Genomic DNA, 25,565 nt, shown 5'->3' with positions numbered 1-25,565 from the left:
CACCCCGAACTGTGATCCAGAATCTGACCCTCACCTCACACCTCCGCCCCGACACCAGATTTGAGCCCTGCAGGCTGGGAGGAAGTTTGATCTGGGTGTAGAGCCCATCTCTGCTGTAGGTGTTGGGCCTGATCCTGTACCAGAAGGTCCATAGGCACTTTGCCATGGACTTCACTGGGAGCAGGATGGGGCCCATTCTGATTAAACCAGAGGGAAGCCATGCTATAGCAGAAGGCTCTAGTTTGTTGGACCGACAGCTAATTTAGCCTCATCAAGGTCCTAATTCCATCACCCTACTGGACTGTGTGCCCTATACTGCAACCCCGCTGCATGGACACAAAACTAACTGCTCTTCCAGCGATGCCGAAGGATGCATGGAAAACATAACTCTGGCAGACAAACCTCAGGCTTGGGGCTCACCATTCGATGTTCTATCTCTATCGAGGTTCTGTGTCCTTCCTGCAGCAAACCGCCTCACGCAGGACCCATATACTGTGCCAGGCTGGCCTCACTAACGGGTGAGATTCAGAAATTCCAAGGCCAGAAGGGACCACTGTGCTCATCTAGCCTGACCTCCTGCATGACACAGGCCAGGGAACGTCCCTAAAATAATTCCTAGAGCAGATCTGTTAGAAAAACATCCAATCTTGATTTTAAAATCGAGCCTTAGTAAATTGTTCCAGTGGTTAGTTACCCTCACTCTCAAAAATTTGCACATTATTTCTAGTCAGAATTTGTCTAGCTTCACCTTCCAGCCACTGGATCATGTTAGACCTTTCTCTGCTAGACTGAAGAGCCTGTTCTTAAATATTTGTTCCCCGGGCAGATTTGTGATCAAGTCCCCTCTTAACCTTCTCTTTGCTAAGATAAACAGATTGAGCGCTTTGAATCTATCGCTATAAGGCAGGTTTTCTAATCCATTAATCATTCTAGAGGCTTTTCTCTGACCCCTCTTCAATTTATCAACATCCTTCTTGAATTGTGGGCACCAGAACTGGACACAGTATTCTAGTAGCAGTCACATTCCTTATGTCTGCTAAATACAGACATAAAATAACTTCTCTACTTCTACTCAGGATTTCCCTGTTTATGCATCCCAGGGTCAACATTAGCCTTTTGGCCACAGTGTCAGAGTGGGAGCTCCTGTTCAGTTGATTATCCCCTACAACCCCCTAATCTGTTTCAGTCACTGCTTCCTGTAAGTATGACCAACATTCTTTGTTCCTAGATGTAGACATTTACATTTATGCCCAGTTTACCAAGCAATCCAGATCACTCTGTATCGGTGACCACTCCCTCAATTTTTGTGTCATCTATAAATCTCATCAGTGATTTATGATTTCTTCCAAGCAATTGATAAAAATTTTAAATAGCGCAGGGCCAAGAACTGATCCCTGCAGGACCCTGCTGGAAACACACTCACTTGATGATGATTCCCTGTTTACCATTATGTTTTGAGACCTATCAGTTAGCCAGCTTTTAATCCATTTGATGTGTGCCATGGTAATTTTGTATTGTTGTTATTTTTGGGTCGCTATGGAGCTCCCTTGCCTTGGCCCAGCTCAGAGAGGCTTGACACTATTATCTGTGTTGTGGTGGCACCTGGAGCCGCAATCTTAGACCAGGCGTTACTTGCCATCCTAGGCACTGCCCCAAGCAGCTCGCAGTCAGCATGGGTTTGGTTGCAGGTCCAGTCCAATACTGGATGGGGGAGGGTTTTCTGTCTGCAGTGCTGATGCATCCAAGAGTCTATGAGAACAGCAGCTCTCAGGAAATCCCCACCATTCAAATTGGCAAAAAAGTCTTAGAAGGTGGGTTAAACCTTGCAAGATGAGTTGACTGCATGGAGTTCAATGGGACTTAGCTACGTGTTTCGCAGACCAGGTATAGGAACACTTACATGCTTAAAGTTAAGCATGTGCTTAAGTGCTTTGGTGAATCAGGGCCAAATGGAGGAGTCCAATCTCCCGAACTGACAGCCTGGCACCTTCTAAAGTTATTTTATATCTGAAACAACAACAACGACAAAGCTCTAAATCCAGAGGCCGACGTGGCTGTGGCTCAGCAACGTACCCGCAAAGGGACGGACAGCTAACAGGAAAGCCCATACTGGAGCACAGTTTCCCTTCCCCTTTTTGTTCTTGCTTAGTGGACCATCAGACATGGCGGAGGGAGCAGCGCTGGCAGAGCCTGCTGCTCGCAGCAGAGACTCGGTTTGTAAGTGGGGCGGAGCTGGGCAGAAAGAGGGACAGAGGTCTGACAGGGCTGAGTGGCAAAATTAGGTTAATTCTTTAAAAATCCAACTCCTATTAACTCACATGGTATTAGCTGTAATACACCTGGCAGTAAGGAGGTGCTGCTGGAGTGTATATAGGTATCACATGCTCTGTAGTTCAACTGGAATCCTGCAGTAATTAGGATTAATTAATGAGCAGATTTTCGCCTCAATTAAGAAGCAGGATGCAATGTTTTATTACACACAGCAATCAGGCAGTGCCGGGGAACAAACTCCACTAACTCCTCTGCTCGGCATCAAAATGGCAGACCTTATTGCAACCCCAGCGCAAGAGATGGGGGGGGTATGTTAATTTGGGGGGAGAGCTAACGAAGGCTGAACACATCCCCATGAACAATGGTATCACAGTGAACATCCAAGGCATTAATAAGGGGTTAATGGAGCGTTATCGATAAAGGCAGCAGACTCGGGCAAGACAGCAAACGTAAAGGCTGAGTCAAGCCAAGGGAGCAGAAGCCAAAACCCGAGTTAAGCTGTTATCTGAGCCAAATATACACCTAGAGAGCAGCGCGCACAGGCTGCGATCTAGGGAGTTCATCAGAGTCAAGGAAGTGAAGTCTCAAAGACCTCAGTGGCTGGACTCTAGTTTGGGATGGGGGTGGGGCTCAGCTACACCCCTCATTTGTGGGTGTAGCTGAGCCCCACCCCCACGTTTCATTGGTACAAGCCTGGCAGAGTCCTGAGCCCCCCCCCACTCTCTCTCACACCCCTACCCCAGTCTTAGCGCTGAAGCGGGGCTCTGAACGATTGAAAGTGAACCTTATTCCTAACCACCTCTCTGGTGACACCAGTTAAACAAAGGACTCAGTCGCTTAAGTCAAGTTCTAAAGCATCCTTATCCCCTGTAGGAAACACGTTGCCCGCTTTGCTGTCAGTCCCAGTCTGGGGGTCTCTCCCTGGCCGTGGGGCCATACTGATGATTTATGCACAGGCTCAATAGCCTAGCACAAGTTTAGGTAACAGGGCAGCAAGGCTCCTTTGCGAAATGCAGAATTCCAGGTGTGTCCAAGCCCCTCACATCCTAAAACAACCCAACAGATGCTGTAAAATCCCTCCCCACATTTGGCCGATCCTCATCTCATAGTCTGGCTGGCTGCAATACTGGGGCATTTTAAGTCTGTTCCTTTAATTAATGAATAAACAGAAAAAGGGCTTCAAAGCAGACAAGGCCAGTCTTTGGGAATGCTTGCCCCTCCCACAAATGTCTCACTCCCTGGTCCCGAGGTCACTCACCTTTGTCCATGAGCTGGTTGAAGAGCAGAGTGTTGGAGAAGAAGAAGAGGTAGGCAAACATCTGGGAGGCTATTTCAGGGTGCACTTCGTACTGGTGGAGCAGGTCCAGCGTAGCCTGGTAGATCAACACAACTCTACGTATTTCTTCAGGCAACTGGGATGATGCCCGCCAACCTTCCTGGCCCTCACTCTGGAAGGGGTTACACTCCAGGAGGGCAGGTAGAGATACATACAGAGACTGGACAGGGAGGAGACAAGAAATACACAAGTCCAGGATTCAAAGCGCTGAAGGTTTACTGTGGGAAGCAATTCTGCATTGGCCAGATGGTGACCTAAACAGGTCTTCCGAATCTCTTGTTTCCATGATCTTATAACCAGCTCAAGCCCTGCTGTTCTCAAACAAGGAAGGGCATATTTCTTGCCCCCTCACGGACTAACCCCTTGTGACCTGCAAGCTTGCTCAGCCCTGTCCCTAAGCAATAACTTAACACCATACATGGTGGTCAGTTGGTCTCAGTCTGTTTTGGGGAACAAACGGAATGTGAGAAACAAACTACTGTAGATCTTAAGTGATAGGAATGCGCCAGTACTATGCACCCACATGGTAACTGAAGATCTAATACACATGCTATGGAAAAAAGGCAGACGACAAAAGCGGTCTCCAATTAGAGACTCTTTCCTTTGTGCAAATGAGGAAGGTTGAAAAGCAGGGTCCAATCAGAGCTTTTGTTAGGTACGCAAATGAGACAGGATAAGCATCAACCAATCAGAGAGAGGGAGAGGCTGCTGGACTAGTGGAACAATCTTTCCACAGAGGGGAAAAAAGAGCTACAAATAGAATCAAGAAGAAAAATAGTCCATTTCCCAGTGAGAGGCCAAGTCTGTAATCACCAGACCTGGCAGGGGGAGCTGGTGGAAAGGCAGCATCATCGGTCAAGTTTAACTTCTCTTTCAATGGAAACAAGTCCCCACCCTGCAGACACAAGCAGCCTTTCTCTGAGCCCACACTGCACACACTGTTCAGCGCTCCGTAATAAGCACTTGCAATAATGTTTCACTCCAGGGGCCTAACGGAGAGAGTCCAGAAGGAATATTTCCATCATGTACATGAATCAATTCATTATACCCAGGGCTATTACTGTACAGTAAATCACAAACGAGCTGAGGAGGGCTGGACCCGCTATCCCAACAACTCCTTCTACTGATCTGTGGGCCACCCATTTCCTCCTGGCTTCCTCTGTCCTGGTCCCCTGTTTCCAAGTTGCTAGCCATGCAGAGAAATGTTCCATCGTAATTTCACACTCTCCTTGGGCTGTGACATTCATTGGGACACTTGAGCCCAAAGGAAAATGAATCCAAAAGTTACAAGGAGGAGTGAGGGAGAAAGTGAAAGTGACTTAGCTAAGCCATTCACTAATGGGGACACTGTAATGAGCAAATGCCTCCCTAGGATACAGTGTTACTGTTAATTCTTCAGGGACCTCTCAGGCTGACACCTGCCAGAAATTCACCGTGATCAGTTCAAGGTACCCAACATGCAGCTCTCCCCCACTGCCAATCACCTGCCAGGGTGATTATACTAAAACTCACCCTGTTTGCTATCTAGATTCTGACACAGCGTAGCATCTTTCAGAGATCATGAGGCGCTCACATACTATGTAGGGTAATGGGGGGCTCATATTAGTAAACAGCATCCGAGCAGCTCGTAATCCTTAATGGATTTTATCCTCACACCCCACCTGAGAGTTAGGAACATATCCTCCTCTTTTTACAGGGTACATCAAATGACTCGTCTAACACAAGCCTATGGCTGAGCTGGGAATTTCACCACAGCCCCTGAATCCCAGTCTATTACTCTCTGTCTGTCTTACCTATTTAGACTGCAAGTTCTTTGGGGCAAGGTCTCTCTCTTACTACATGTTTGTCCTATGCCTTGCCCAATGGGCCCTTGATCCTGGCTGAGCGCTGTAGGCGCTGCTGTAGTAGAAAAAACAACAGCTAAATAACTTGTGCAAATGAAGGGCCATCCAAAAATATCTACATCGTTTAAAAAAAATCAGCCTGTTTGATCATTTCTGACCCCTCAAAAAATCGTTTCTGACCTTAAGTTTCACTCTTCAGTGACTAAGGAAAGTTAGGGAAAGTCAACTCCCCGGGTTCCTTGTACTGCATCCTAAAGACCAGCGCTTTTTAACACAGAGGAGGCTTGCAGGAACCAGTATATCTGTTAGAACTCATCACAAAGAAGAACCTGCTGTCCCAGGACAGGATGGAGGGGGGGGCGATTTCAGGCACGGGTGCTCAGTTGGGAGACTTCTCCCCTCCCTCCCCCATCATCCCCCTTTGATTTCCAGTGAGAGACTATCAGCGCAAGGCTCCTCTTCTCCCTTGGTAGCTCTCTGGATTAGGCTGTGCATTTGCAGGAGAGAGGGGGCGGCGCTGGGGGTGCCCATACCTTGGAGATATAGTAGACGCACTGCTGAAAAGTATACATGATCACTTCCTCTAGGACTGTCATGGCTTCCTCACTGGCTGTGATGGTTGAAGAGAACAGAGACTCCTTAGAACCTAAAGGACAAAGACAGCAATGGAATGCGTCAGAGCAAAGGGCTCCAAACCGGGCTACCGGGTCTGTTAGTTTAGTAGAAGTATGGTCTCTCTGAGGGTCAACTTGTGATGCTGTATTTCGTTATGCAAAGTCTACTGACACACACCGAACTGTCATGGGTTTGTTACTGCAAAGAAAGCATGGCTAATGATTACAGCATGGGATTGGGAGCCAGAAGTTTTGGATTTGATTTCTAGCTCTTCCACTGACCCGTGTGCCCTTGAGCAAATCACAGCTTCTTTGTGCCTCAGCCCCTCGGTCTATAAAAGGGGGACAGTTATCCTCTCTGATCTCACAGGAAGGACATGACCCCTACTTTAGCAATATTGGTAAAATGCATGAGGATCCTGGGTGGAAAGCGCTATAAAAGATACAGAACTCTTGATTAACAATGTTGTAGCAGCTATAGCTCCCTACTGGGAGGCATAATTTACGCTGCTGTCTTGCAAAGGCTCCCAACAGTGAGGACTATTTCAAAGAGCAGGAGAGGAGCTGGCATGGAGGAGAACTGATGCTTAAGTTATTTCTTACAGTCACTCTACAATGGAAAGAAATCAGGGAGCAGGTGCATCCTTGGGACATTCGCAAGTATGCACAACTTGCACTACTTTACCTGGCCACTTGATGTCCCCATTGCACTCGTGAAATTAAAGCTGAAGGCTCATTTATCTGGCTTGACTTTAAGAAGCTGGACAGCTCAAGACGGCTCCTTTAAGACAGAGGTTCAGAAAGAGACGCCATTCCCATCTGAGGCCATTGGTGAATATGGCGCTCTCATTTTAGTGGACAGATACCCACGTCACAAAAAGCACACTGACACTGTCACCAGTGCTGGCAGTCACACCAAAAGGCCTGAAGATGAATGCACAAGACAGAGCTCCTGTTCCCTAGCAGAGATGGTCACTCCAGAGCAGAGTGCAGAGCAGACACACTGAGAGGGGAAGCTTGCACTGCCATTGCCCAGCTGAACCCCTCCTATTTATCCGGAGGATGAATGTATGGCAGCAGTCTCCAGGGCCGTGACTGCAACCCCCTGAATTCACTCCAATACAGGAGAACTTAACTGGTTCTCGCTTTTCTTCTCTCATTGTATCATCTTTGCCAGGATCCGCCTGCCCCTTAGTCAATCTCCAAAGGATACGGCACTGGAGACAATACAAATTCAATACTGGTGCCTTCCCTTTCCACAGTGGCTGGGAAGCCATTACAGGATGCCACGTCAGGAGTCAAAAACTCCAACCCTGCCTTCTGCTGGTGCCTTTTTCTGGCTCTCTCTTAAAGACTTGAAACTGCACCTCACTTTCCTCGGTGCCTTGTGAGCAGGGAGTGTGTACAGAAATCCAGCTCTAATAAACATGAAGTTGCCACAGCAGTGGCTGTTAAACACATATATGTTGTATTTTTGGGCGCTGAGCGGTTGAGGGGGCGGAGTTAATATTTCCCCTACAGACTAACATTTTTCGTCTAGCAATGCTTCGATTTCAGTCCAGATTTGCAGCCCCGCCAGCCCCATATGCTGAATATTTGTGCAGCTGGATGAAGTGCTTTCCAAACGCAGCTTGTCAGAAAACTTTGCCTTTGGAACAGAAGAGAAGGTCTCGATAGCTTTGCCAAACTAGCCCCACCTCGTTCCTCTGATGTGGAATCAGAAAGAGGGAAATTCCATGACATCATCCACCTGACCATTCCCCAGGTCAGTTAGTGGGGACCATTCCCCAGATGGTTAGTGAAGGACTTTTCAGCCACACACACTTTTGGGGCAGTTCAGGGAGGTAAGTTGGTGAATTTTTAAGGCTCAGGAAAGTGAAGGGCTAATAGGACTGAATCAACCCATGTGTAATGAAGGCAGGAGCATTGTAAACTTCCACATACAGCACTGCTTAATGCACCTGAATCCTGGTCTACAGCCCCACTCGCTATTCCAATAGCAGGACCCCTCACTGCTGTGCCAAGAAACCTCAGTCCCAGTCTAATATTCTAATCCTGATCTATTTGGAACGGAGACCGCTACTCACACTGAACTCTATAAAGGCTGGCAAATACCCACTCCAGAGCAGGCTGAGAGCACTCTAACTCATTTCACTTTTGACCTGAGGTTGATGCGAACCCAAGTTTCTGAAGTGAAAAGCCAATGTAATCATTTAAAAACACGGCCATAATAAGATTTTCAAATCTGACATGAAAAATAACATGGGCTATGCAGAAGAAAACCTTGGTGCTCATCTGTTTCAGGTAATTTAAATTGAAAGCCAAGGTGCTAGGGATTTCAAACCAGAAAATAAGGAGCACGGACAAACATAGCCAGTCCATGTTATGAATATTTCTGATCACATGCCGGGAGGTGGGGGTGACTGCGGAGAGGGGTATGGAGACACAAGGGATAGCTCTTCCTGGGACCCATGGATTCTGTAAGGTCCTGAAAGTACTCAGTACGGTGTGATCTGTTTACGGAAGCCCCCAGTGACACATCGGGTCCTGAGCGATTGTCACCCAAGTTGCCCTCAAGTTGCTCAGCTGTTGTCTAAAGTTTTTGGGGAATAATATTCAATAGGAAGCCAGCCCCGGGTTCGGTTAGCGATCCAATTGGGCCCTGGTGCTGATTTCTGTGAATCTATTTGTAAGTATTCACCAAACAGTTCCAACAAATATTTTTCAGCCTATGGGCTGGTTCACAAACAGTTCGCTTTGACTACTCTGTATCCATTATTTGTATTGCCTGACTGGTCATCTAAATCACATGGGATCAGGAAAGTAACAAAAAAGAAGTAACACATTTTCTGGCAAAAGTTGTCCGGCAAATATTAATTAGTGCTACGATTCATGAAGCTTCTTGGATTGGCACACGGCTTCATGAATTCCAGGTCATCCAGATACGCATGGATGATATGTCCCCACAAAGCTACAAACTGAACATGGGGCTTTTAGTCACAAAAATATACCCAAATCAGGGTTGTTGGGTTTTGTTTGTTTTGTTTTGTTTTTTTTTAACTATTCAATCTGCTCTAATTATAGGACAGAATTCCTCATACAGCAAGGTCTAAACAAGGATACAGCGCTTTTCTCAGACTATTTCATATCACCTAAGTGGAAAAGCAATTCCTAAATTCAACAAGGGTGTTAAAAACATGTGCCAGGAGAAACACCCTCACATGTAGAATGATGGAGGCCAGTACAGGGTTTCTCATCCTTATGCATACCTGGAATCCCCCCATCTCTCACAAAACTCTCCCCCCATTGAGCAATCTGGGAAAAGGGGGGTGGTCATGGCCCCTGGTCTAGACAGCCAGAGAGCAATGAATGGGAAGGGAAAAGGTGCAGGAAAAAACCTCTCATTTTCGTTCGCCAGCCTGTCGGTTCAGTGCGCTCCAATGTACCGGCTAGACTTTGAAAATCAAAAGTATTTCGCTTATTCTCAGGATACAATTTTTTTATTTTTAAAAATCTTCCCACAGATATTTCCTGAGGGATGTCAAGAGGCCAAACTACTGATTTTAACCTTTCCCTCACCCTCTTGTTTATGTTATTTCTACCCCTCCTGATTCACCAAAACCTGCCCGGCACAAGATGTATTTATATGACACTACGCTGCTCCCTCCCCCACCTGAGCCCCACCACCCTCCCAGCTGAGCATCAGCCCATGGAATCAGGATGGCCTCAACTCAGCCATCCAGCTCAATTCACTTAAACACCTGCTTAAATTTAGCCTCAGGCATAAGTTCCATTGAGGTCAATGGGGCTTAAGAATGTGCTGAAAGTTAAGCCTGTGCCTAAGTGCTTTGCTGAACAGGGCTGGACTTCAGCACTCGCTTAAGTGCTTTGCTGAAGTAAGGCCTGGAATGGGCAGGGGGTAAATCTCTCCCCCATATAAGGTCCTGGAGTTTAAAGCAAATGTCGCTCACCCCACAAACCCAGAATGCCCCTTCACTTGCATGCTTGCTGTCGTCACTCTTGCACGTGCCATGGACTTCACTTTCCCAGAGACCATTCCCACTAAGGGAACAGACCTATTTAAAGAATTCTCTCTCTGGACAGCAACCCAAATCTAGCTGTTCCCACCGATTACAGCCCAGGAGGGAGCAAACGCTACCAGCCAGGGAAGACAAATGTCCCAGAATCCCTCCAGGGATATGAGAGAGGAACGCAGACAGGTGTTCACCTCAGAGACCCTTCAGCTACTAAATGCCAGCAAAGAAAGGAGAAGATCCGACACTAGACAGCAGCAGAGGGAGGGGCTGGTGCTATAGAACAGAAGGACTGAGATTCACAGAACATTAGATTAGCTGCTGCAAGGAGAGCCTGCTTGGATTTGCCCATGGCCAATTTAAGCAGAATTCTCCAGGCATGTTACCCAGCATGTATCTGGGTAATTATCATCCACCTAAGCACAATGACCTAGGGTTCTGAGAACTGGAGATTTGGTCCAGGAGGTTTTTCTCTCACTCTCCTCCAGTCCTAGTGATCAGCAGCAAATGCCCACCGTCATCTTCCTTGACTTTTCATTCCTTGTAAGCTTGCTGGCACTGTAAATATATTTCACCTCTCTCTATTGGTAGTCCCCTGCAAGCTGAGCATCATCCATCTCTCTCATCTCTGTAGACTGTACTTATCCATAGTAATACTCCAGTTATGAGACCCATCCTGTGGGGTGTGGGTTTTGCCAGCTACACCATAACTGACACCACTTAGTAATACTTCTAGTGCTTGGTTGTTTCCCACGTTCCTGGATAGAACTGGCAGAAAAAAATTGAATTTCAAGTTTTCTTTAGTCAGAAAAACAGGGACAAATTTTTTGCAAGATGTTTTGTGAAAAGCATTCCCAGTTTTCAGCCAGCCCTACCCCGGCATTTGTGCAGGGACACTTCTGTGCATTCATACGGTTATCCCTCATCTTCGGTTTCAGAATGAGCCAGTCTTTTTCTGCCTGAAGTGCTCGCTCTGCCTTTTCTTAACCAGTGTAAAGCCTGCCCAACAATCCTTGCCAGTGTTGGATCCAGGAACGATCAAAGATTTCCCTTAGTGATGTAAAGGCAACCTTATGACCCAATAAATGGAGATTCCAACTAGAAGAGAAGCCATCCTAAATCTGCTTTTTACCAACAGGGAGAAACTGATCAAGTCTGTGAGAATAATAAGGAAGCTTCTTGAATTCAGAATAGTAAGGACAGGATTCACAGAATGCAGCTGTGCAAGGGCATGACTAGGGATCAGGAACGCACATTGTGAGAAATGAAAATAGGGCGAAATCCTGGCCCCACTGAAGTCAATGGGAGTTTTGCCATTGACTTCAGTGAAGCCACCATCTCACCACAGCGAATAATGCCCAGTCAAAGGAAGTATTGAAACCCAGCAATGCAGAAAGCAGCTAGGTCACCCTAAACAACACCCCAATTAAGAAGAAAAAGACTGCAGTTCCAGTGAGGTTTCATAAAGCGTTGTGCAAAGAGAAGGTTACAAAATGACATAAACTGTACTGTGATGGGAAAGTGGAATGGTGATCAAAGAAGAAAAGAGAGACCATTAGGAATGGCCGACTACCAATAAGGGCTGCAAAAATGGAAAGAGAGACTCTTACAAATTTCCCTGGAGGGACAGTGTCTGTGCCCATGCCCTGTGTTGTGCGCGTGTGTTGGTGTGTGTGGGGGGGTATTAGAGACAAAATGGGGCCAATAATTAATGAGGAAGGAGAGCAAGGGCAGGATTTTTAAAATCACTCTGCGTTAGCCTAGCTCAGTGGTTCTCGACCAGGGTACAGGTACCCCTGGGGACACTCAGAGGTCTTCCAGGGGGTCCATCAACTCCTCTAGATATTTGCCTAGTTTTACAACAGGCTACATAAAAAGCACTAGCGAAGTCAGTACAAACTAAATTGCATACAGACAATGACTTGTTTATAGTGCTCTGTATATTGTACACTGAAGTATAAGTACAATATTTATATTCCAACTGATTTATTTTATAATCATATGGTAAAAATGAGAACGTCAGCAATTGTTCCGTACGAGCATGCTGTGTCACTTTTGTGTTCTCATGTCTGATTTTGTAAGCAAGTCATCTTTAAGTGAGGTGAAACTTGGGGGTACACAAGACAAATCAGACTCCTGACAGGGGGACAGTAGTTTGGAAAAGTTGAGAGCCACTGGCCTACCTCTCTCCCACTGCAGTCTGTGGGAGGTTTGCCATTGACAGCAGCGGGAGTAGAGTTGGGCCAACACTGAGCGCTTTTGACAAATCTCCCTTTAAATCAACACAGACTCTACAATGGTGAGAAACGTAGAGAAAATAATTTGGGACAACTGGGAAGCCCTTATCCAAACAGTGAGGAACAGCAGGGGTGGGCATATTCAGATGATGGTGGGGAAGCCGCCAGGCCGCAAGAAAACCCAGAGAAAGATTCACAGAAAAGATAAAAGACCCAATTAGTTTCAGGATCCTCCTTTGACATCATACTGAGCCCTGCAATGGATGAAGTGAACCCCAACTCCCAGGGTTTATCATCTCACTTTCCCAGCAGCTGCTCATGTGCGCCCTGCACTTTGGGAGGGCTGCAGTATTTTTAGCCTACAAGCACATTTTTTAGAGCTCTCACTGATTAAGAATGCACCCGCTGTCCCACCCTCCCACCCACACGTTGGTCTTTACATCTTGTATCAGCATGGGAACCAAGATAGCATAGGACATGGAGAGCATCCAGCACTCAGCTGGTTTGGCTCTTGAGTCCTTTGCTCCCTCTCCCTCTGAGGGGAATGAGAAAACGAAACGAGGCCATGCTGAGAGTGAAGCCTGGCTAATCCCCTCACCATATTAGACTCCCTAAGGCTCCAAGCTGTCATCACTCATTTGATAAGGGGGATTATTTCCCTCTCAAGTGTTCACAGGGCTGGAGGACTTAGCTTAGCAGCCCTGAGAGCTAGTGGTGCTTCCAGAGGCACTGGTAATACTGAGGAACACTGCTAACCAGGTAGCCAGTCTGGTCTGCGATCTAATGGATTCACTTCACAGGGTGGAGTGAGAGGTGAGGCTGCAAAATGCAGAGCAAGGGATGGCAGCCAGGCAGGGTTTTCCAGCTGCAGCCTGGAGGACTGGGCGGCCTGCAGAATACTCCCAGAGCCTCCTTACCGATGTTGCATCCCTTTCCTCTTATCTCAGTGGCCGGGACTAAGGGGTCAGGGAAAGGATCTTGTTACCTCGGGTATCAACACACAGATATCAGTCCATTCTTCGTGACAGAAGTCACAGTGACCCCTTGGTTGCAATGGGATCCAGGCCCCAAAATCATAACCATTCATGGCTTCAAAAGGCTACGTGCAAGAGCTCATCATTGCACAAGCCCCTTCCGACAAGGTGGCTGAAACCCAGTAGGGCCAAGTGAGTTCCCTGGACTCAAAGGCAGGTGGCTTGGTACCCCATGAAGATATAAGGGAGATGGGAATAGTCCTCTGGTGAGAGAGGATCTAGGGCGTGAGCTGAGCAGTCCTGAGGGAGGAACCCTGGGAGCAGCTAAGCCTGGGGGAAAGTTTGATCTGAGCTTTATTATCTTATTAATAATCCAAAATCCCAGGAAGGAAGTCAGTTTTGACTCTACACAATGTGGGGACTTTGTTTTCGAGCCAGTTGGGAAAGGCACTTGCTTAACACTAACTAACTACTAATACTAATTACACTACTAAGAGGTAAACTACTAGATACAGTGGACACTGCCAAGGCAAGACCTATGGGACGTTCCAGCTAACCGTCACCGGCGGCAAGAAGGAACTGCGGGGGTGGTGGGTCGGCAGGGCTCTATATCGAGCGCCCTGAAGGCGCGACTCCAGGGGGTGCCCAGGCCGACCCGACAGATGCTACTAGGGGGAAAAATCTTCCAGCTGCCATGCACATGTGCATGCACACACCTGACTGGAATGGACACGAACAAGCACTCGAAGAACCACCTCCTTTTCACTGTCTGTTTAGAAGGGACTCTTGAGTCACACAAAAGCTCTGAGTTTAAGACTGACTTTCAGTCCAGCCTTCTCTGCACCTGTAATTCCACAGGTGAGCAATTCTGCCCTCAGGATTGAGCAATGGGGAGCAGAGCCCAGCAGGACATTCAAGCTTCCACATGCTATGGCTGCCTTGGCTCAATCTCCAGCGGACATGCCACAAAAGGCGCCACAGTTTATCATTCAAGAACCTGCTCAGGAGAGGTCCCAGAGAGCTGGTGGGGTCATGAGCCCTGTGGGTGAAGTTCCCTTACTTTCCACAAACCCCAAGACTCTCAAAGGGCATATCTGGGAGACAGAGGCAACATGGTGGTCTCTGAAGTCAGGATGGAAGTACCTTGCTGGAGCAGCAATGGAGGAAAACACCAACAAACCAGCTTGGTGCTACAGCGCCCCCTTTGCCTGACGTGTCACACAGCGGGCATACGGCAGGGGAAGTTTTGTACTGAGGAGGCATATCAGTATACAGAAGCATGAGTCCTACCCTTGACATCCAGCTCCTCCTCCAGGCTCTGGATGTAGATGGGGGATTTCTGCTGGATAAAGTACAGGAGCTCGATGGAGTTGGACATCCAGAAGAGAATGTGCTGCAGGTCCGGGACCAGGTCTGTGATGGTGAAGCGGGACAGGGATCCAGGATCCTGACTGGTGAGACAGAGAAGGCAAGAGGAGAGTTTCAGACTCCAGTCAGGACAAAGCTGGTTGCAGTTGCAGTCTCTCTGTGTGCACGAAGACCCTGGCTACGGGAAAGGCTTGCGCCCCTCTCAGAGGCTGGCGATGCAGGATCATCCCAGTGGGAATGAAAAATGGATACACCAGCAGCACAGACAACACTTCAGTATTTTAGACTCTCCTGCGCCTGCATGGACACACTTCTCCCAGCACACTCAGAAGTTTCAGAGTGAGCACAGTCACAGACTATTGCCAGCACAAGAATTATGGTCTTGAAAAGCAAACCCAAACCAAACCCAGCTGCTGGCTTCCCCTGGGGGTTACGGATGTGCTGTGAAACTATGCTGCTGCTACAAGAGGGACCTGTGCTGCAAATCAGCAATGGGATTCCTGTTCCCTGGTCAGTGGAAACGCCACAGCCCAGCTCCCCAGGGACCAACTGCTGGATCTCGGTGATTTGCTAACCATCCTGAGAACCTCCTACCTGCTGATTTACAGCCAGGTGCTGAGCACCTCCTGAGAAATGCTGAGCAACCTCAATCGGAGCTGAAGGTGCCGAGTGTTTCCCAGGCTCTTAGGAATTAACAAGAACGCTAAAGGAGGTCACATGATTCCTTCTCCCCTGGTCACGCGGTACGGTGCAGTGGCAGCCACCAGTGGGATACAGGAGTTTGGGGAACACAAAAACAAATCAGGAGAAAAGTGATGGGTCAAAAATAAAACCTGGAGCAGACTGCACTTCAACAGGGTCATCAAGACTGGGCAAGATTCTGGGAAGGGATGGGGGAATGTCAGGTGCCCAACTTGAGACATGTGATTTTCAGAAAGTGGTGAGCACCTGTCCTCTGAAAACCAGCCCCCTTTTAAGGTGTCTCACATTAGGCTTCTACAAAGCACGCTTGAAAGTCTTTCCCAGAGCCCTGCCCTATTAACAGCAGCCCCCAACCCCCAATCTGGAGAGCCCAAGTGCACTAAAGCAGCACTGAAACTGAAAAAGACTTTCTGCAAAAATGCTCTTGACAAGGGCAAATTTTGGATCAAATGTTTATTTTAACACTTTGGCCTGATATGAAAGGCGCTGAGTCAATGGGAGCTGAAAGCGCTCAGCTTCTCTCAGGATCAGGCCCTTTATATAGCACTGCAAATGCTAAGGAGACTGTTTTCAACCATCCAGGATTCTGCCTGTGAATTTAGTGCTGATGACTGGCTCTCAGTCCAGAGGCTGAGTACAGTACAGAGAGCAGCAACCCTCTTGAGTTAACCAAAGGCCTATAAAAAAATTTTTTTAAAGCATCTGGAAAATTTCTTAACTAGCAGAACACTTTTCATTCTATGATAACTCAAAAATGGTTGGATGGGATTTCCGATAACTTTATAAAACAAGCTCACTTTAGAACAACCATGAAGAATTTCAGCCTCAAAAGATATTTTTCTGAGGAATGTTTTAAGCCAGTAAAAAATAGGGACTTTGGGCAAAAATGCTTCATTGCTAATCACATTTATAGGATTGCTCGCACAACACAATAATGAACCAACACCTGTACGCAGCCCCAAACTGAAGAAGCTGAACTACATGGCTGTAACAGATGGATAGGTTTATCTTTACCACCCTGTGATTTACCATACCCCCAGGAAATTCCTTAGCACCAAGTCATCTGGCTGCCCTGTAGTAGACCCCTGGATTTTAGAGCTTCACTCTTGGGTGTGGTACCCTCAGAGCCCTGTGAAGAGTGTCTATCATCCTGGAGCTCATGGTTACCTCAGGGGATCAGTGGGCGTTCCATACACAGAATGTGGCAGGATCAAGCTCAGTGCCATTGGACGCACACACATCGCTGCCACTGACTGCAAAAGGAGCCGCAAACGCAGAGCTGAAGAGTCTCTTGAACTTGTATATCCCCTGCTGTAATCCCCTTTCCCTTCCCATACTCTATGCGGCTATTACCCTTTGCAGGAGGTAGCTCTGCCCAAGGTTCCTGCTCACATCTATTATGGCTAATTTTAAAATGACACTCCCCAAATCTCACCTCCGCTGGGTCTGAGACATACACAGGGCCAAGGTCTTCTAAAAAGACTAGTGTCTTGGGACTGCCATTTTTGGGACGCCGACCTGTGAGACACCTGAAAAGGGTCTGGATTTTCAGAAAGTGCAGAGTACTCACCTCTGAAAATCAGGTTCCCTCAGAGTGCCTCAAGAGGGGCACCCAAAGGAATAGCCACTTTTGAAGAGCTCGCATTTCATCTGAAGAAATCAAATAACATCAACCTTAGTTTGAAGAGCATGTGGCTGGGCTTCCCAGCTGCTGGCGATAGCTGGCACGAACGGCGAGACTGCAAGCGTGCAAGAGTTAAACACACAGCAGCACAACTTCACACAAGAGGGGAAACGCAACGCTGCAGTCAAGTGTCCTGAAGTATTCATTTACTAACTTATCTCTTCTGATGTTCGGAAAATAGTGTAAGGAAAAGTAGGCCAACACCAGGCCTCTGGGGGACGTACTGGGGTTGGATCCAGCATAAACACAGGAAGGAGTGAGGCCATTAACCCATTCAGCGCTGTGGGGTGTACAACGTGCATCCACCTGCAGTCCACATGCATGTAACCCTTGACTGTCAAGGAATCACATCACTTCAGGGTGTGCATGTGCAGGGTCCCGGTATAAAGGTGTGTCACAGGGGCTAACATGCAGCATGGCCCAGTGGCTAGGGGCGAGGACTAGGACTGGGACTCAGGAAACTGCAGCTCAATTCCCAGTTCTGCCATTGACCTGGTAAGTGACCTTGGGTGAAGTCACTTCAGCTCTCTGTACCCGTTTCCCCTCCTACCCTTGGTCTATTTAAGCTCTTTGGGGGACTGTCACTGTGTGTTAAACACAGCAGAACCCCAAGGTGTTTCTGTAAAACAATGAAAGGAAAGTCTCTATTCACCCACCAACTGTGCTTTAAGGGCCTAAATTTTTTTCAATGGCCTCCAGTTCTGCTGGCTCAAATGCTAGCACTCCACTATCTAAGGGCATGTTTGCACTTTGAGCTGTGGGTAAGATTCCAAGCTAGAGGAGACATACTGGTGCTAGCTCTGATCAAGCTGGCGTGCTAAAAACAGAGCATAGCCTCGGTAGCTCAAGGGATGAGCTGCCCCAAGTACACGCCTAGCATCTCCGATGGGCACGCACTCTGGGCAGCTAGCCCCTCCTGCTGCTGATGCTGCTATGGCTACGCTCTATTTTTAGCATGCTAACTCGATGAGAGCTAGTACAGGTATGTCTCCTTGAGCTGGGAATCACCGCCCCAGCTCCAAGTGCAGATGTGCTCTAACTGCATGTCTGACTGCCAGCATCTGCAGCTGCAACTAACTGCTGGTGGAAAAATGCAACTGCAAAATCAGAAGCTGGGCTAAAGCTGCTTTTAAAAAGTGGCCTTTCATTGCTCTTTACATCACTAGTGCATTTGGGTTTTTCCAGGGGCGAGGATACAGTGAGGCCAGCAGGCACCTCTGCTAGCCGTCTCCTGGCCATAGTACAGCAGTGCCTTCCATATACCCTTATAAAGGGCACGGACAGCAGGGGTGCTAAAAGCTTTATGTCCTTGCTTCAGCAAGGTAGTGAGTCGAGCTGTGTGAAGTTTTGAAACAGCAAGTCATTGCAAATAAAAAAATATATAAAACGTTTGCGTTTTCTCAAATTCTTTGTTTTTCTAAACGAACAATTCGCCAGAACGGACACGACTTCACAAAATGTTCGTGTGTCGCTGAGTTTGCATTTTTCGCCAAAAAAAAGTTGTGTGTAAAAAAATGTCGCCCATCTGGCGGTGAACCAAGCAAGAAGCCCCCACCTAAATTAGACATTAGCAGAGGCACCTTGCTGAATCAGGGCCTGTATATTAACAATGCTGCCTTGGCCTAATGCTCTTTACAGAACTTCCCTCTTGGTCACTCCAAAGGCAATTTCTCTCCCCGTAGGTGCAGCTCTTTCTCTATTCATAAGAGGAAGCAGGAGTGGGGCAGGAGGGAGGCAGAGAGAGTAAAGACGGGTGATACTTACTTCTGGGACTGCTTCTCGGCCAGTTCTTTCGTTTTCTCCTAGGATAATGGGGGGGAGGGAACATAAGCGAATATGAGAAAACCATAATGCAGAGAGAGACAGGGATGCACACACACACGCACACATAAACACCCAGGGAGAACAGTACTATCTGCATCAGGAGCTTGGGATAGTTTTGTCAGGAACACCAAGTGGGCTGGCTATTCTGCACTTTATTGGAAGGCAGAGCAAAACTTTGGTTAAGTGATTTTTTTTTCTCTTGTGCCAAAAACTATATTTAAAATGCCTGTTGGAGGCTTGCTCCGTATCTAATGCACCTTCTAGCAACTGCAGCTGTTCTGCACAGACAGTTAAACAAAAGGAAATGACGCACAGGTGCTATGGCGACAAACACGCTCCATTTGCTAATATAATTACAATATATTTTGCAAGTGCACAAAAAGGAATGGGGCGGGAAGGAACGAGGGAGACTGGAACTATGCAATTGCCTAGAATATAATTACGCAGCTATATCCTTATATGGTACGATATGCAGGTGCTTATTTCAGGGTATGTTGCCCACTGGGATTCCTGTGTCTGTCTGACTGTGCCCCCCAGAATGACTGTTATTTCAGTTCTGATTTGCTGCAGAGCACTAAGGTTTGATCTGCATGAATCCTTCCCCCCGAAGTTCCCAACATTGCCGCCACAGAGGCAGCTGCACCAGTATTAGTCAGGCTACTGCCATTCTAATCACCGTGTTTTCCTAAACTTGCTCAGGGCTGGGCTGCACGGCTTAAAACGCTGGCGGCTGCCTGCAGCCGTATCTGGGTAGCAACGCTGAGAAACAAAGGCTGGTGGAAACGAGGCCAGAATGGCATCGCGCTGCAGGAGAACGAGGTGGTCTCTACCAGGGAGGAAACGTACAGACCCTGATTCCACTCAGTTACAGCAAGTGCATTTCCTCCACTCACACTCCCTGGCAGTTAGGCAGCAGCATGGAGGGTCGTGATGTACGGTAGCTAGCATTCCTGCCCAGTGACCAGGCATACGGCTAACAATGACTCCGGTCTGCAGCGACCTCTAAAACCAGACCTCTTCCATATGGCAGCAGTGGTCTAATGCCCTTCCACTCAGCCTCCAGTTTGTGCTTCAAGGCCATTGGCTGTGAAAGGAGGGGCGATACTGGGCAAGGCTAGGGGCTACCCCTCATCCTGTTATTAGAGTTAACCCAAGAGGGGTTGAACATCAAACATTTAACAGGAGTTTGGCCTTTCCTTGCACCTTCTGACCACAGCAATCAACACCAAGCAGCCCCTTCAGCCCAAGCCCCTGGGATCTCTGAAACCGCTGTGGCAGGGGAGGGGACAAGACCTCAGATTGATGGACAGGGTGGGCTCCTGATCAACAGACCCTCGCAAGATAGTTCAAGGCCTGCAAGCCTCTACGAATTACATGGAGATCTACAGTGCGGCTCAGGGGTGCCACCCTCTTTAATCCAGAAGTGCAGCCTGGGCAGACATCCAGACGGAACCTCACAAGCGGGGACTTAGTGTCCGTGGGCTGCCCAGCTGGGTGACAGGGAAGGACGGTGGTGATTTGCTAAGCGCAGTCCTTGGGCCCCCGGAGCCACCAGTGTGGCCCTTGGCCGGGCAAAGTTTGAGTGCCCCACCCTAGGCTTCGAGTTCACGGGAGGTGTTATTCGAAGACCCTAAAGCACCTGCTGCATCCCCAGCACTACCCCGTCCCCTGACTCCCCGAGGGAAAGCTCACAGACTGACCCACACTGTCCTCTGAATCATCTTGGCGGACTTGAGCAGCAGCTGGCCGAAGTCGCCCGGCTCGAAGCTGGTGGCGGAGTGCTGGATGCAGAGGCACAACAGGAAGGCCGGTGTCAACTTGTGATCGTCACCCCCAGGCTCGATCAAGGTCATGATCCGTCTCACCAGCACGTCCTCGGCAGCTCGCTCAAACTCCAGCTGCAGCCTCTTCCTGGCTGATCTTTGGCCTGCGGCGGGGGAGGGCCCGTGCTTCTTGGAGGAGGGGCCCCTCTCCTTGAGCTGGCTGCCACACATCTTACAGGTCACGGGTGCCTCGGGGTCCGAGGCTCGATGCATAGATCTCAGCCTCATCAGTGTCTGTGCGGGCAGCGGCTGGGCCCTCGTGGGGTCCTTGTAGAGAAGCAGGTAGTAAAGCCCCAGGGACAGGAGGTCTCCGTGGTGCAGCACGATCGTCCTTACCACTTCGGAGAAGTTGATGGACACACTGGCCCCCGGGATGAGCTCAAGGATCAGCTTCTCCTCCGAATGGTGTCGGGAGCGGCTCGACAGCCTGAGCCTCCTGATGGTGCAGTGAAGGGGCAGGATGTCCGGGGCGAAGAGGCTGATGCTGGGTTTGCTGGACTGAGTCCTCTGGCCCACCGTGTGCTGCTCGCGGTTCAGCAGGTAAACCAAGCTATCCTAGATGCAAGCATAAAAACAGGTAGCGAAGCAGGCACGAGCCATGAGCAGCTGCACAAGTGACTTGATCTGACAGGAGGTAAAGCCATTAAAATAGCTTTCTCTCTCCGCTCACTCTGGTGTCTTGACTCAGCCGTGCTGGTGGCCTCCTGCAGTTCCCTGGGTGCCCACAACACACATCTTTGCACTGCAGGACTATTTTTTATTCCAAACACTGCAGTGCTTTCCCCAAATTATACCTGGAGTTGGCGTAGCAGTGACTCATGCAGCAGAAGAGGTGCGCTACCAGAGACAGGACGTGGAGCAATTAGCATGCAATGGCTCGATTTACACTGCAATTGCTATGTAAGTCTTCTGTGACTGTCGCCTCAATACATGTACCGGCTAATATATTTGGTACCATTACACAAGTAACTGTGCAACCTGCTTCCATCCCACTTAACTACAGCTGGGGAGGAAGGTTATATAATTCCTCTGACATTGGCTAGCTACTCCAGCATAATGAGTGCCAATAATTGACACCAAAGATTAACAGCGCCTTTTGGGTAGATGGATGCAGAATGAGCGAACTACCTTTCCCAGGATGCATTGCAAAGGGAGCAAACAGATGGAGACGTGCTGCACTGCCCCACTATATCTGGTGTCATCTGCTCGTTTGCGAACAGTAAGGGACATTCACTCCATTGCCTCTTACCACCTCTGCGTGACTAACAGAGCATGCAGTCATACACATCAACCCTGCAGATACAGCTGGTCAACCCTCAGGGTGGCTCTGGCCCTCAGCACGCTCTCACATTAACTCAAATGAGTTCACGTATCACTAGGCACTGCTGTCACTCTATAACTGGAACTGGGACATTCTGGGACTCAGACATAAATGGAGTGTCACTCTCTCCAAGGTCAAGATCAGTGGGTTTCATCTGCTCTCTGTAGCACTTTCTTCTTTCCCACCTTCCACTCTCAATTCCCTTCTCAGACTACAAAAGGGGCAGCAGCTAAAAGGAAATCACATAGGACCTACGTCTGCCCTCAGTTACACAACTGCATCTGTCACTGACTTCCATATGTGAGGACAGAGCAGGACCCATTCTCTCTTGCACTGGCAGTGGGATCTAGTGGTTAAAACTGGGGATAAGGAACCAGAACACCAAGGCTCTGTTCCTGACTTTTCCACTGACTTGCTGTGCAACATGGGGCAGCTCACTTAACTGCTTAGTGCCTCAGTTTCCTGATCTGTAAAATGGGGATAACAACAGTTGTTCTAGAGGATGGCAGTGCACCCTACAGTAAGCAGAGGTAGCACAATAACAGCTGGCAAGGACTATAAGATCTGTGTTACCACAGAACAGAACACGAAATCTTAGCAAACTCTGGCATTCAACCCTTGACAAACCAGCTAGTAGGTCAGTAGCTGGAAGATGAGTCCTACTCGCTGCCAGTACTCAAAGTGCACGCTGGGTTTGGGGAGTGGTTGAAATTGCCCACATGACCCATCTACGTATCACCTTTGAGGGGTGTTAAATTGGCACAGACGGTGACAGAGCAGCTTCAGAGGTAACACCCCATGGAAACGAATGGAGGCAGCTTGGAGCTCCCAGTCATTGCAGGCTGCCTGGCTGCAGACTCAGGCAGACAGCCCTGAATGGGCCAACAGTAGGAAGGTTTTTGTCACACGCATGAAGTCTTTTTTTTTTTTAAATCATGAAATCTTAAATTCTGCAAGGAAAGTTCCCTGATCGCCCCTGGCGAGTGCCTTTGCCAAGCCCCAATGGTATTTATTATGCTGCCCTACGGCACACTATACAATGCAGCGGCTTTGCACTGCATTCACCGTAGTGCTTTATGGGACATTCCCAAAGGGCAAACCCTGTATATTCTGGGTAGACCTTAATGTCAGGCTGCCTGTGCCCACTCCACCCTTATTCCTGGGCTCTGATGCAAGCTGGACTTGGCTGACCTGAGCAGCTGACTCTCACGCCTGTCCATGTCTGCTCTAAATCGCAGGTTTCGCCAGGGCTCCAAAGAGTCGCAACTTTAAGAGGAGCCAAGGACAATGCTCCAAACAAGCAGGAGCCCTTGCAGCAAAGTCAAGAGACAAGACATCTGCTTAAATATTGTTTGAGAAAACTCTACTCTTTCTCAAAACCCCTGGCAGGGGCAAGTCACAACTGCAGTCAGCGGGAGTGGCTCTCGGGGTTACTAGCAGAAGCTAGTTCTTTCCCTCAGCATCTCTGTGCCAGGATCCCCCTTCCCTTGAGGCAGGGGATGTAGCAGCCCTCTCTCCGAGCATGTCTTTGGACTCCAGGAGAGTAGCAAATGCCACGCAATAAAGCATCTCAGTGTCTGAAAACCCACACCTCCCCACGGGACCTAGGGCACCTGCCGGGACTGTCAGGAGCTGATGGCATGGGCTGCAGAGGGACTGCGCAGACCGTCAAGGTAAGTAAAGCCTCACAGAGTGGAAGGCTGGGTGCTTACATGCTGGTAACTGTAGCCCTGCAGGAGTAGGAGGTGAGGGGACTGGTAGAGGGAGTACCGCACACTGCTGCCATTCCGCTCTGCCGTGGGAGCCTGCTGCTCATCCCTCGAGCTCTCCAGGCCGCGGATGGTCTCGGGCAGCGTGGAGTAATGTCTCTTGAGCTGCTCCTCCTCCAGAGAGCCCACGTGACTGAGGCTGGTCTCACTCACGCTGCGTCGGAGGGTCGGTGGCGTGGAGTGTCGCTTGCAACCCGTCAGCAGGGTCATGGTGCCCTTCGCACGGTTCCTCTGCAGCTTCCGAGCCTGGGCATTAATGCCTAAGGACGAGAGCAGTGTTCAGTGCTGGGGCATGCAAAGAGCTGCCCTGTCTTTCTGCCCTGTGTCAGTCCCGCTTGGGGAATAACAAAAGTGAGTGTTGGCCCTGGGACCAGCATTCAGCCAGCAACTAAGCCAGCCATGCCCCAGATACCAAAGTGTGGGCTCTCTGAACACGGCTTTCACTCCCTAGGCCTGGCTTCACGCTGCCAAATAAGGGCCATGGAGATCTCTCATTCTATTAATTCTTGGGCCACCATTTTATCTCTGGACACTCCTTCATCACTGCCCAAACACATGCCTTCTAGTCAGCTGCTACCATAGATGGAGCCATAAGAGAGCCCTAGCATAGCAAAGACATGTTCCCAGACATCACACAAACTGCCTTTACATCCTGCCTGTACTCCCCTGGTCAGACTCTGCCCAGAACCCACTGTCACCTGCCCCGGGATCACAGGGCACTGAAAATCCTACAGTCCCCTAGAATCTGGGGCTGCAGCTGGACTACGTCATTTGCCATCTCCAAGCCAGCGGGCCAGCATATTTAAATCATCATAAATAGCTGCATCGCTTGCGAGACTGAACAGCAGAGGAGTTCTTAAGAAAGGACCCTGAGTCATATTCTGTCTGGAGATGAAAACTCCAGCATCTTCTCGCAGCTTTGACCTGCAGAGGATTAGCAAAATGTTGTTTAAAGCCCCTGGAAACTCACCACAACGTTCAGGAACCAGGAGGGGAAAGGGACGGTATCCCTCCAAAACAAACGAGCCCAACCCCCACCACTAATCCCCCCTCTTTCCTGAGCAGCTGGACCCATAGAACTGGCAGCTTTTAAGGGCTAGACACTAGCTCTTGGAAGCAAATACAAACAAGTTCCGAGCCAACTTCACCCTGCTAATCAATGAGAGTAACTTCCCAGCCCCACCCCACAGCCTTCCCTTTCCCTCCACAAAATGGTCTCTTGAAATATCCTCCCCACCTTACTTGGGAGCAGCCAGGATCCATCTCAAATCTGCAGCATCTTTTTACCAGCTGGCCCGAGCCACACAGGGTGGAAAATACACTGATCGAAAACAAACGAAGGCCAGAATGCAGAGTGACAGCCCGGGGGCTTCACTCCTTACCATGCAGCCAGCAGGCAGGGTCCACTGAGGGTCCTGCTCCCTGCACCATTGGCTAAGTGCACCTGGCTGTGAGTGGGGTGTGAGCGCTGATTGCCAGGACCTGCAGACTGCAGTGAAGAGCCTGCCTGCCTGCCTGCTGCAGAGCAGAGCTGTAATTAAATTCTCACAAGCATCAATTCAGGAGAGCTGTCAGGAAGACAAATGGGGACTAGAGCTAGTGTATAAATAGGCCCAAACGGCCAAACCCAAACCCATCCTGCCCAGCCCGACTGGATTCCCCACGGCAGAAACAAGCCAGCATGCCAGAGTCCCTCTCTATGCTGGAAACATCACTGATTGGGCACAAGTTCTGGAAAAGAAAAACAGGAGAAGTTGTGAATGC

The 25,565-nt window shown here is 48.9% G+C and overlaps 1 protein-coding gene across 2 annotated transcripts in view; it reads right to left on the bottom strand.

Moving 5' to 3' along the window:
- RADIL (Rap associating with DIL domain) overlaps positions 1 to 25,565 on the bottom strand; it is a 69,849-nt gene that overhangs the window by 15,974 nt on the left and 28,310 nt on the right. For both annotated transcript variants that reach the window (XM_074965161.1, XM_074965162.1), the window contains 6 exons: positions 23,745 to 24,061; positions 20,589 to 21,266; positions 18,829 to 18,866; positions 14,601 to 14,761; positions 5,985 to 6,097; positions 3,530 to 3,767 (listed from right to left, as the gene is read on the bottom strand). In XM_074965161.1, coding sequence (XP_074821262.1) covers positions 3,530 to 3,767; positions 5,985 to 6,097; positions 14,601 to 14,761; positions 18,829 to 18,866; positions 20,589 to 21,266; positions 23,745 to 24,061 — 1,545 coding nt within the window. The remainder of the gene's footprint in view (positions 1 to 3,529; positions 3,768 to 5,984; positions 6,098 to 14,600; positions 14,762 to 18,828; positions 18,867 to 20,588; positions 21,267 to 23,744; positions 24,062 to 25,565) is intronic.

The sequence above is a fragment of the Natator depressus genome, chromosome 10 (genome assembly GCF_965152275.1).
Source record: "Natator depressus isolate rNatDep1 chromosome 10, rNatDep2.hap1, whole genome shotgun sequence".
In the NCBI taxonomy this organism is placed as follows: Eukaryota; Metazoa; Chordata; order Testudines; family Cheloniidae; genus Natator; species Natator depressus.
The sequence above is the reverse complement of the archived record's forward strand: the minus strand, read 5'-3'. Positions and strand labels throughout refer to the sequence as shown.